This window comes from Phaenicophaeus curvirostris, chromosome 6 (genome assembly GCF_032191515.1).
Source record: "Phaenicophaeus curvirostris isolate KB17595 chromosome 6, BPBGC_Pcur_1.0, whole genome shotgun sequence".
Lineage (NCBI taxonomy): Eukaryota > Metazoa > Chordata > Aves > Cuculiformes > Cuculidae > Phaenicophaeus > Phaenicophaeus curvirostris.
In genome coordinates, this window is record NC_091397.1 from 7454821 (window position 1) to 7468494 (window position 13674).

Sequence of the window (13674 nt, forward strand, 5' to 3'; positions counted from 1 at the left end):
AATCAGCTCTGCACTGACAGCTCCTTTGTGCAAGGAAAGCCAGCAGCTGTGGAGCCAATCTTAGTTCAGTAAGTACAGGAGACACAACCCCTTCAATCAATAAAAACAACCCAATGCTCCTTTGTGCAACTCTTCTCTTGATTTTGCTACCCTCTAAGACAGGTTGCTACGAACTCCTCCAGCTGCAAGACAACATTTTTACTGCATAACCTAGGTCCTGACACAAAGCAACACAACAGCATCATGTGTTATTCTTCAAACAGAAAGAAGCAGGCCTCAAACCCACAAAGTCAACCTGCTTTAAGGAAGGCAAAAATCCTCATTAGTGACACCCAGAGAAGAACCACACGTCACCTGATATACTACAAAAATCTATACCTCTAAAGTCATAGAAGCTTTTTTATCTCCAGAATTGTTTTCCCTACTTTCAACTTCCGTTGAATCAATGTAATCATCTTCAGACAGGGAAGCACTGAAACAGTATTAGGCTAAAATGTTTTCAATTAAGATTATGTCCCTTCTTCAGCAGTGAGGCCACACTTGGGGTGGAACATGAGATGGAACATCAGAAGGTAACATTTTCCTCAGCTGCCAGCACCTGCCCAATATGATCACGGAACGGTTTCAGCTGGAAAGGACCTTAAAGATCATCCAGTTCCAAACCACTGCCATGGGCAGGGACACCTTCCACTGGATCAAGTTGCTCAAAGCCTCATCCAAGCTGGTCTTGAACACCTCCAGGGATGGGGCATGCACGACTTCTCTGGACAACCAGTGCCAGTGACTCACCACCCTCACAGGAAAAAATTTCTTCCTAACTTCTAATCGAAATCTTCCCTCTTTCAGGGTAGAACTGTTGCTCCTAGTACTGTCACCATACTGCCTGGTAAAGAGCACCTCCCCAGCTTTCCTGTTGGCCCCCTTTTGAGTACTGGAAGCTGATATAAGGTCTTCCTGGAGCCTTCTCTTCTCAAGGCTGAACAAGCCCAACTCTCAGCCTGTTCTTGTATGGGAGGTGCTCCAGCCTCCTTATCATCCTTGTTACCTCCTCTGGACTCACTCAAACAGACTCATGCCCTTCTTGTGCCAAGGACTCCAGAACTGAATGCAGTACTCTAGGTGAGGTCTCATGAGAGCAAAGTGGAGGGGGAGAATCCTCTCCCTTAGCCATCACAATTCTTGTGGTGCAGCCCAGGATATGGTTGGCTTCCTGGGCTGCATGCGCACACTGCCAGGTCACGCTGAGCTTCTCATCCACCAGCACCCCCAAGTCCTTCTCCTCAGGGCTTTACAGTATCATCTATACCTTAATGCACAGTGACCTAGAAAAATCTAACAGCAGCAAAATAAACACAGAATTCCTAAACTCATTGGGAACAGAAGTAAGGCTCTAATAATAAAGTTGGGTTTAGAAAACACTTACTATATACAAGCTTTTCCTCTTTTTTCAAAATACTTACTATCTACAGGTACGAGCTTCACGTCAAACATGGAAACTCAGATGAACAGAAGTAAAAACTCACTGATAAGGAGTCTGAGGAAGATCCTCAAGCCCAAATCTCTACAGCTCGTTAAACTGAGTTTAGGTCACTGGTAGGAAGTGAGGAAAATAATGTCTACTTTTCACTAATCAAGTATCCACAAGGTTCTCACTTTTTTTCAGTACTTGCTCCACACAATTTTTCACTGACTTTGGATCTGTGCTAGAACTGAATAATCAGTGGAAAGTAAGTAAGTGTACTGGGATGAAGCACGCCGATGCTCTTCTTACCAGAAAATTGCTATTCACTTCACAGAGGTTCCATATGAATAGGTGTTTAAAGTGCAAGACAAAGATAATTGGAATCAAGAGAAACCTTCACAGACGTCCAATATACTTTTACAAGATGGATCAGGAATTTTATAAGTAACTTGTCCAACTCTAAAACAGGCACTGTAAAGCTGCTAAGTACCTCTTTATTTTAAAATATACACTGCAGAGTTGAACAGATTGAACTGATTTAGCTTCACAACTAGGATTTTGTGTTACACCTGAATTCTGGACCATAACTGAACTCAAGATTTATCTGCATTACTCACACCACATATTACAAAGTTAATGTCTATACTCTATTCTACATGGAATAGACAAATTGCTACTTTTACAATTGGAGTTTTGCTTTGTTTTTTAACGCATGTATCTATTCTGCTAAAGGCACTGACAGTTTGAGTCAGCCTTCACGTTTTTCTCAACAGGTTCTGTAGCAGGTAACTAATTTTATCACTAGTATCACGATGCTGGTTCCAATGCAGAGCAAGGGCAAATTGCATAGAAAAATCAATACAGCCCTTGCTGGAACATGAAGGAGGAAAATAAACTTCTCCAACAGAAAAACTGAATTAATTTTAGACTGCCCGAGAACTCCACCCTTTTTTCAATTTGCATGGTAAACTGAGTAAAGAAATCTTATTTCTAAGACAGAATCATGGAATGCCCTGAGTTGGAAGGGAACTACAAGGATCATCAAGTCCAATTCCTGTCCCCACACAGTACAGCCCCAACATTCACACCATGCGTTTGAGGGTGTTATTCAAATGCTTCTGGAACATTATCAGGCTCGGCACCATGACTGCTTCCCTGGGGAGCTGTTCCAGTGATCTACCACCCCCTGGGTGAAGAACCTTTTCCTAATATCCAACCTAAACCTCTCCTGGCACGTCCTCCTGCCGTTCCCTCGAGTCCCATCATTGGTTGCCAGAGAGAAAAGATCAGCATCTGTTCCTCCTCCTTCCCCTTGTGAGGAAGCAGTAAACTGTGATGTGGTCTCCCCTCAGTTTCCTCTTCTCCAGGCTGAACAGTGACTTCAGCTGCTCCTCATATGACTTCTCCTCTAAACCAACTCACCAACTTTGTGGCCTCCTCTGGACACTCTCCAGCAGCTTTATATCCTTTTTATACTGTGGCACCCAAAACTGCACCCAGTACTGAAGGTGGGGCCACATCAGAATACAGTACAGAGTATAAAGGAAAATTATTTTTGTATGTGCTTGTATATGAGGGTGAAAAAAACAACCCAGAGATACTCTTAAAACAAATTTCATTTCTTATATTATGTCTGTTGCCTTTATTATACACTTCGAAACCTCTCAGAACACAGTCTCATGACTTTTCTTAAGAACCAGGAATTTTGAACCCCTAGGTAACACATAAAAATAGAAAGAACTGTGCAATATATACAAAGCTTTTTTGAACACTAACTTCAGAAAAGCACAAAATCATCAACCTAGAATTCCCCAAGACTAAAAATAAATTGTGAGAACAGATACCAAACAATAATTTGTCACGCTGATATACTTTTTGTGTAGAATTTTGCAAACATAAAATAAATCCTATAGATTGATGAACCATTTTCCTCACAACGACATGACTTGAATAGAGACAATGATGTTGCAGAAGGCGACAGACGAGGATTCTTTTCACTTATCAAATTTAATCCCAGTCAAAGCACAATGATTTGTACTAGATGGCTCTTAAATGGTATTTGCTAATGTAACAAAGCCATCAAATTCTTTGCAACACCATTAAAAACAATTGACAAAACATCTGGCAGCATGACGGGAACAGGAGGGTTACGGGTTTTTCTATAAAGCCAGTTTAAGAAATGTTAACACCCTTCGAAAATACTAGCCAAAATAAATGCATATATGAAAAAGATCAAGTTGCAAGTTAAAAAGCACAGCATGATCTAGATCTGCATTTGTATTATATATAATAAAAATATCACAAATTTTCTTTTATTTCACTCTAAGCATGAGCTGCAAGAAACTAATTCTCACTAGAGAACCTTTATGATGTCTGATCTTTCAATTATTTAACATGAAAATACTTTCTAGAAGAAATAAACTAAACTTTCACTTAGGAGAATAAAAGCATGCTACAATCTAAAAAAATAGGCGAATTTAATGCATTATAGTGAAATTTAAACTGCTTCATAATTTATGGTGCTTCATAAATACACAACGAAATATTCCACATGCTTACCTGTCTTGATCTGGGTCTTCCAGGGGAAAACTTGCGTTTGGTGATGGCTGGTTTTCCCATGCCAATTTTTGGAGTGACTGATATGTAAGTCGTTGGGAGAGCACTTCCAGCAGTGGAAGGCAATGCTGGGGGCTGGCTGTGCTGGACATCTCGTGCAGAATGCAAGTCTAATGAAACATCTAGCGAAGAAGACACATTTGTCTTGTTTATATTAACTGATGGGGGAAGTAAGGGGTAAGTCTCAGCTGGTGATTTTATGGGTTTGTCTCCAACTTGTAAAATACTTGCAACACCTTCACTGGCAGAAGTAGTTTCTGCTTCTAGAAGAGCTGGTGTTTCTGCCTTTTCATGGGTTTCTCCTTTTTCTACATCTGTTTGCACTTTTATTATTTCCAGTTGTTGTTCTACAGGGATACAAGCATCTCCTTTACTTTCAGTTTCCTGTATTTCTGGCATCACAGTTATGGTCTCAGGTACTGAAGACAGAGACCGAGAGTCTACTGTGGATACTTCCGATACCTCCACACTACCTTGTGGCTGCTGTGCCTCTTCCACTTGTTTGTCTAACTCCTTCTGTGTTACGGCTTGAACACCTTCCATCACTCCCATAACTTTCTCAGCCTGGCTGTCACCTAATGCTGGTGTCTTTTTAGGAGACATTTCCATTTCAGCTGAATTAATTTCAACAGAGACGTCTGTTTCCAGTTCCATGGTCTTTTCTTCTTGTGATATGCCTGGAACTAAATATAGCAATCTTAAAGGCTCAGTACAAAAAAGAGGAACTCACACAGGCGTACCAGTCAACAAAGACACTTCATACACATCAAGTGCAGCAAGTATGTATAACCTTACTTAAGTAAATCTAATACACACCTTAAAATATACTTCATAAATATCTTTCTTGGCACTTAAGTTCATAGTAGCCTATGTTTTTTGTATATATTTCCATTGTCACTAACACATTTAGAGGACTTGACCCAGAAACAATTCTATTTTTATTCTTTTTCTTTGGCTGGTACCTCATGTGTGAATGATAAGATATATTTATTCCCAGAACACAAATGATCAACTGCAACAGCACAACCCGTCTGTACGAGTACATCTGTTTATTAAACTAAGTATCTAATCTTTGCAGAGAGGAGAAAGAAAAGAAGAAATCCTTAACCAAAGAAACTTGTTGAGTCACAACCATGAAGCACATAAACTGGAAAGGAGTTCCACAATGTGCCCCAAAACACATCAGGGGAAATTAATCCAATCCTGTTATTTGCAGCTATAAACAAAAAAGCCCTGAGAGAAAGCGCGAACAACTGTATTTAAATAGCAGCAAATAGGGGGTTTTACTATAAACCTCCAGTGTACAAAAGCTTTTAACTGTATTTCCAGCCTTTGGAGAAGGCAAGTCTCACCAAACAAGTAAAACCACTTTCTCCTAAACAAATATTCCAAAGACTCTTTGCCTACAATAAAATACTTCTTCAGCAAATGAGTCAGTACTCTTGGCTTAAGAGTTCAGATAGTAGAAATGATGCTATTTGTCTCCTCCTGCTTTCCAGGCATCATTTTCCTCAAATCATGAAGAATCACAAACCTTACTGAATGGAAGGGTTCTGTACTGGCATTTTCTTAGACTGCAAAACTCTTTCTTACCGTCTGTGACACATGCAATAGCTGATTCTTGACCAGCGCCATCACCAGTAACGGGTTGTTCCTGAAATGTCACATCCTCTCCTCCACTTCCCAATTCCATTTCATTTGTACAAGCTTGAAGAGAGGCAAAGAAGTTATCAAAAAATGCTATTTATTCTGTTACTTGAGCATCAGTAGTTGCTATCACTGTTTGACCTTTTGGCTAACTCATTTTTTAACGCTATGACAGGAGTTAGGACAAATCAGGGAATGAGAAGGTTAAGGAGAACAGTGTACTCTTTAAAGATTAAAAGCCTTTTTCTCAGTAACACTGAAGCTGGTTTATACCTCTCAGACAGTGAAAAATGCCTGTAAAGCTATCACATACACGTAATTGTAAAAATTTAATTTGCATACGGTCACAGACTTTTGCATCACCTGAGCAATACAAAAGGTCTTCTCTCAAACTCCAGTCTTCTCAATTCAGCAGAACTTGCAGCATGAAGGCTTCAAACGTTTATACAAATACTACAGTGGGTTACAGTATAGCTGTGAGGTTCCATCTACTTGGAACACGGGTTTTCAACCTACCTGTTCAACAACATTAAAACTTCGTTTTGGCACTTTACAACTAGGATACCTTAACCTGTGAACTCCTCATATTAAATATAGGAATTTGCATTGAAAAGGCACTACTGAGCTTCTTTTGCTGGCAATAGCATTATAGACCACAGCAATAGGAAATACTTCCTCATTTTTGCTCGCACAGAAGCTCTTCCAGTTAAGGAAATTCATTAAAATGCACTATATAAAGTAGGAGCAGGATAAACAGACTATACAGTAAGAATTAACTCAAGAGGAATGATCCACCACAGATGTTAGCACAAAAAAAGTCAAATGAACATAGACTTCTGTTCAAGAAAATCTCTTTAAAATTCAAAAAAATAGAAACTATTAGGTAATGCTACTTTTAGCACCTTAAAACTTCTCTCAGACTCTGCAGACTTTAAAATGATATTTTACCTTTGAGGAAACAATCATTTAGATTGGCTCCAAACCCAGTTTTAATGTATAAAAGTGCTCTCCTGGGTGTAAAACACTGTGTAACTGTACTGATGTAATAGCTCCAGATAGTTCCCACTAGTTGAGATGACAGCCCTGTTCTTCCTTGGGGAGAAAAATATGCTTGTCAGCACTTCTACTAGCTAGAAATCCTAACAGAATTAAAACTTTAGCCTTTTAAATAAACCTGTTACTTACTCAAAAGGGGTTTCAGCAGCAGATTTTCCAGTGCAAGTTTGGGTTATTACTTGGACATCTTCCTAAATGTTCTAAATACACTGTCCAGGGGTCCATCAGCTTCTAACAACCTTTCAGAAGGGATGCGATCTTCAGAGGCTGAAGTCCCCACTTGATCCTAACTCAGTGCACATGGTCACTGACAAGGGTTCTGCTCATTTACAGACATTTAGCCACTGCCACTGCTCTTCCACCAGGATCACCTTTGTCATCATTTCTTTACTGTTCATGAAAGGTACACACTGATGCATGCAGGTGTCTTGGTTTCAACTGGGACAGTTAAATTTTCTTCCTAGTAGGTGGTATTGTGCTGTGTTTTGAATTTAGGAAGAGAACAAGGTTGGTAACACACTGATGGACACTGGATGGTTAGCGATTGCACTGTGCATCACTTGTTTGTACAGTCTATTGTTATTGTTATTATTATTATTATTATCTTCACCATCACCTCTTACTTTGCTGTCCTACTAAACTGTCTTTATCTCAGCCAACGAGTTTTACCTTTTCTTGCGATTCTCTTCCCCTATCCCATCAGCCTGCGGGGAAAGAATGAGTGAACAGCTGCATGGTACTCAGTAGCCAGTTGGGGTTAAACCACAATAACAGGCTAACATCAAAGAGAACAACTTGTTTACATAAAATGTCTGTTTGAACACATAAAAATTAGAGTCCAATACTTCTCCTTTCCAGTAAAAAATTACAGGGCTTTTGAGGACACACATACTTACTCACCTGAGCTATGTATGCCTTTTAACAAAAGAGCAAAGCACAAGCAATGCTTTTTAGGCATCAGACATGCATGTGGCAGCACTAGTGCAGTTCACAGAATCATAGAACATCTCAGGTTGGAAGGGACCCATAAGGATCGAGTCCAACTCCCTGTTCCTCACAAAACTACCTAAAACTAAACGCCACATCTAGGAGCGTCACCCAGATACCTCCTGAGCTCTGACAGGCTTGGTGTGCTGACTGCATCCCTGGGGGCACTGCACCAGCGAAGAGCCTTTTTCTAACGCCCCATCTGAAAATCCCCTGATGCAGCCTCATCCTGTTCTCTCATGTCCTATTGCCAGTCACCAGAGAGACCAACACTCCCCTCTCCTTTGTCCCCCATGAGAAAGGGGTAGCCTGCGATGCAGTCACCCCTCAGCCTTCTCCAAGGTGAACAAACCAAGTGACCTCAGCCACTTCTCATAAGTCTCGCCCCTCCAGACCTTTCCCCATCTTGGTCACCTTCCTCTGGACGCACTCTAATAGTCTGATCTCCTCCTTATACTGAGGCATCCAACACTGCAAACAGCATTCAAGTTGGGGCTGCACCAGAGCATGCAGAGTGGGACAGTCACCTCCATCTGTTAGATTTACTTTCCTTCCAAATTTAACCACAACCGTACTTCTCTCTGGAAATTCAGCCTGCATGACAGTGGGTGCTGTCCACCAGAGCACACGGTGTGAAATACACAAAGGTGTTCAGTTACCAGTTCACTACGCAGGTCTTGTGATGACCCACTGGACTCGGACCAACAGAGGCAAAGTCTCTCTGAGCTTTCCTTAATGTTACTGAGCAATTTGAAAAAAAAAACCCCAAAACATAGAATGGTTTGGGTTAGAAGGGACCATAAAGATGATCCAGTTCCAACTTGCCTGCCACGGCCAAAGACACCTTCCATCGGACTAGGTTGCTCAAAGCCTCATCCAACCTGGCCTTGAACACCTCCAAGGATGAGACATACACAACTTCTCTGGATAATCTGTGCCAGTGCCTCACCACCCTCACAGGAAAACATTTCTTCCTAATGTGTAATCTAAATCTCCCCTTTTTCAGCTTAAAACCGTTACCCTTCATCTTATTCCTGCACTTGATGATAAAGAGCCCCTGCCTAGCTTTCCTGTAGGCCCCCCTCACACTGTTCTGCAACTTCCCCTTCCACCTTTTGCTTCCTTGTCCATTTAGACAAGAATTTATCAGAAACAATATGAATAATCATACACTGTCATGAAAAAGGACACTTGATTAAAAGCTGTTTCATTAAATATACCTGTCCTTGAACACAGTCCAGCTCCCACTGCTTTGTCCCACCTAGGAATGGCGAGAACAGGCACTGTGAGACTGACAAGTAGCAAGAGGGAAATAGGAGAGCTGGATGTCTCTAGGAACATCTACCAGAAACTGGCTTGTGCCTGGTAGTTAGGCACACAGAAATACAACAGTCAAATTAATACATTTATTAATTGTATCCCCTCAAAGAACATCCGAGAGGTTTACAGTTACAGGCTGGGAAGCTGGAGCTGGAAGGTTAAGAGCCATCATTAAGGTGCTTACCTGCACCTAAAACAAGATCCTGAAGCCAGAAAACCAGAAAACTTAATGCGAAAACAGCTCACCAGTGGATTGTTTGATAAGCTGCCGCTAAATAGAGGAATACATAAACTCCACAGCGCAGAATGAGTGCTGGGTTCACAAAAGACTTAGTGAGACAGCTGTAGGTATTTATATGTGATGTTAGCATTTTGGAAATACAAAGATCATGTTTGATTACCTGTTATACTGTCAGGTTCAGGAATAAGTTCAGAAGTGTCCATTACATCACATGACTGAGCCTGATCCCCTTCTCCTTGTTTACAAAGAGCGCAGACGTAGTCTTTCAACTGAGACTCCAATTCACTGCCTGGAGATCTGTCACATTCTATGTGAATCCACCTGGGGAGATTAATTTAGTGTGACTATGATTTTAATAACAAAAATATAAAAGTGTCCTAGTAAAAATCAATTTAAAATAGCACTATTTTCCACTCCTAGGGGGAAATAAAAAACTGCAACCAATGCTTTATTAAGGAGAAATAGACATGACACATCAGTATGTCAAGCAGTGAACAAATATAAACATGAAGACCTAAACTGTCACTAAAGCCAACTGGACACCACAACACGTACAGTGATATTAAGAGATTGCACAGCAAGATTCAACAGCAATGAATATGAAACAGTCTACATTCTTGAACTATTCCCAATAGTGCTTGTTTTTAAAGTTACTGGCATAGCAAACGACATAAAATGAAAAAAAGAACATCTACTTGAAAATATAATCAAACAGCCCACTGCAAACAACTCTGTTTATACGACAGTCTTTAAAAGTTAGGAGGATAGCCCTTCTGGCCTCCTTGGTCACAAAAGAGACGCAATGCAAGAAGCAGTAGCAGCACTTATTTCTCTGTACACCTTAGGTAACTGCCAATTAATACACATTTGCTAAGATTAAATTAAGACTACCTTCTACTGTTCACTGTATTTAGGGATGAAGGATCAAGTTGTTGCACAACTTACTACAACTCTGTACATCAAACACAGCCTTCACAGAAACACGTCACTGTCATACTGCTCACCACAAGCTTTAGGTATTTTTGTATATTTTAACAAAATGTAGGGTTCTTACCTTTTGCACATGTGACAATGCAACATATCTTTCTGGAAGTCTTGGAGGCACAGTTTTTCACAGAAAGGACAAGATAAGTTGTCTTGCTGTTGGTAACAACTGTCACATACCAAACAATTATGGTGCCACTGACAACTTGTTCGTGTGCCACACTCAGCACATACTCTACAGTTCTAGAGATCACAAGAATTGAGTTGTTAATTATGATATTTCACAATGTGATAGTACTGCCATTAACTGACACTTTCCTGCTTTGAGTTAAAGAAAGTTTCTCTCCTTGATAACACCAATAAATTATCTAAGATGTGATAATACAGCCTTTGCAACAGCAAGAAGAGCTTCCCTGCACTACTTGTTGACTTGAAAGGAATATTTCTTAAGAGACCAAACTTTTCATTCCTAACCTCAGTCCTTTTATGACTGCCACAAATTGACTACGAAATTACATACACCTCATGTACAGGGTCTTCCCTTGTTATGTTGAAATTGTATTTTGATCATTACTTCTGCTTACTCACAAAGTTACTGATAAAACAACAAATCTATCCTGCCCTCCTGAAATGCAAAGGAACCCTTGAGCGGCAGAGCTGCTCTTCTATTAAGAAGCAGTTGAACACAAAGAGCCTCCAAGCACAGATTACATACCCTAGTGCAGAGGTTTTCGTTTACATTTTAGTTTAGTCTAGATCATGAGAGCAGCTGGTGTTAAGTGCTGGTTATCTAGTCTACCTGGATCCCACTCCTTTGTGGGGGTTGATTTACTGTCCCACACAGGTCACTTCAAACACATTGACAGCTGCCCTCACAGAGCAGATGTAGAGCCACATGATTAAATAGAATCAGGATTCCTTCAGAAACTACATTACACAGCAACAGCAATCCGCGATACAACTACAACAGCATAATGTGGGTAACAAAAGTTGGGCCCCTATAATGACAAGGAATTATTCTGAAACCTTTCAACTTACTTTACATTTCCAACCATTTGTTGGTACAGCATCCATAACTGGTTGTAGACAGAAAGTATGGTAGCCTTTGTCACATGTATCGCACACCAGCATCTTGTTATCTTCCCCAGAATGTCTAAGAGAAGTAACAAGTGGTTAAAAAAATATTGAAACAAATCATTAAAAAAAAATTAATGATTAGTCTAAACAGGAAAGCACATAGCTGAGTACATGAAAATATAAGATCACCACTTACAAACAGCACAAAATACAAGGCCCTCAAATTCATATTTAAGCATGAATCAAGACCACTATGCCTACTTTAACAAATACAGCACCTATGCAACCACTCCGACTTCTAGAAACTGGCCCACTTTCATTTACATGTGTGTAAGCAGATTTAATGGTCATTCTGTACTGAAATCAGTTCAAAGTCTGAAATACGTACTTTATTTCTTTCTGAAAAGAACATGTAATTGTCCTTTTTCCTACAAACACTCTTTCCAAAGAACAAAACGAGCCTACACTTCTGACTACTAGAGCTCCTACAGTGTCAATCACTATGACTGCAAGAGCAAAACAAACATTAAAGATTTCCATTTTCCTACAACCATGTTTTACAGAGCTCCACCACAAATTCAGTGGTGAAATAAATTTGCAGAGAATAAAACAAATAGTTTGGCAACATCTAAAGGCACCATGTTCTGCCTTAGTTTAAATAAATTAATTCAATAAATAAGTATGCCACAAGACCTGCCTGGATAAAGCTTCACAATGCATGGCATATGAGATACTACTTCATTATCTGAGAGACCTGGTATTTTAAAAAACAGTAAATGTGCACGGACATGCACTAAAAATGTTCTTCTTCAACACTGGCACAAACCTACCATACTGCATAGAAGAGTAAGTGTGAAAACATCACATTTTCTTCTACTTTTCCACTAAAGAGGAAGGTTTGTTAGCAAATATCTTAATTACCCAACATGGCATCTTTAGGGATGCTTTTTAGAATGCACTTCACTATTGTAACTTCACTGCTGGCATTTGCTATCCACTGTGTGTGATCAGGGAACAATCTGCTTCAAAGTGGGTGAACCTGAATGCTGGCAAATACCAAGTATTCTCCTTGGAAAACAGCAGAACACTGACTGATCAGGTACACAGGGCAGTAGTGAGGTGGTTTTTTTCCTTCATGCTGTCCCAGCTACTCTGACTAAAGCTGAACAAAATATTTCTTTTCTAGTTTTTCTAGTAACAAAACAAGCAACCAAAACAATCCTGCAGTGCCCACCAGATTACATTACATGAAAACAAGTGTATAAGCAATTGGAGTTTTCAAAGTGAATTCTTGTAACATTTCAACAATTATGTTTCATTGTCTCAGTATTTGTTTGCTGTAACAACTGAATTATGGTCACTCATGGTACGTCTTCTTTCTTTGCTCTACTAAATGTTTTTGCTTTCCTCGTGATTCATTAGCTGGCTCTGAAATACATTACGAAATAGAAGAGAGAGCCTAACGCAGGGGAACTCCCCAGTATGTGGCACATGCACAGCTGAAATGTCAGCCGATGAAGAGCAGAGGTTCCCAGACCGTAAAGGCACAATACATTAAACTAATTTGTTAATTTGGTAAATCTGATAAGAATCCCCCTATATAAAAAGAGGAAAAAGATTCTGTTGCTCTCCAGAACCTGCCAAGATAATGGTAACTCTGGGGGTATAATGTGCAGTAGTTGCAGCTCAGCTGTTCTGGAACAAAGTTTCCAGCACAAGGATTTCATCAGCTACTCAATGTAACATCATAACAGATATATCTGGACAAATAATCTATACTTTTTGAAACAAAGAACAGTTAATACAACGGATGTTTAAAAATCACAGCACATTAATCTCAAGCTGTCCTCCTCCACATCCTTTAATTCTCACTTACTTGCAGTTCTGGCACACTTTGCAATCAGGACACTGCCAACCTGCTCTTTTTAATGGTGTCACTTGTATGTCCAGGCACATCCCATGGTAGTGCTGGCCACAGGTAGTACAAAAAAGTTGATCCAAAAGGTCTCCAGGGCTGTCGCACACTGCACAATTTGCTTCTTCCTTTGCTACAAAGAAATAATTTTTTCAATTATTATTTCGTTCAAAATTATGAACAATTCAACGAACCCAATGAAGCCAAGAAAATCTGCAGCAGTTCTCATGCATACAAAACTTGATCATTCTTATGAAATTCAAATTTAATTAATGTACTTAATAACTACTCCTATCATTTGGGTTCCTGATATACTCAATTAATCTTTTCATAACAGAAGTACATTAATTCCAAACCTTAATAAAGTCT

General features: G+C 39.8%; 1 protein-coding gene across 9 annotated transcripts in view; it reads right to left on the minus strand.

Moving 5' to 3' along the window:
* KMT2C (lysine methyltransferase 2C) overlaps positions 1-13674 on the minus strand; it is a 218921-nt gene that overhangs the window by 84272 nt on the left and 120975 nt on the right. For all 9 annotated transcript variants that reach the window (XM_069859268.1, XM_069859274.1, XM_069859276.1 and 6 more), the window contains 6 exons: positions 13267-13438; positions 11352-11466; positions 10384-10556; positions 9490-9650; positions 5672-5785; positions 4022-4761 (listed from right to left, as the gene is read on the minus strand). In XM_069859268.1, the coding sequence (XP_069715369.1) occupies positions 4022-4761; positions 5672-5785; positions 9490-9650; positions 10384-10556; positions 11352-11466; positions 13267-13438 (1475 nt within the window). The remainder of the gene's footprint in view (positions 1-4021; positions 4762-5671; positions 5786-9489; positions 9651-10383; positions 10557-11351; positions 11467-13266; positions 13439-13674) is intronic.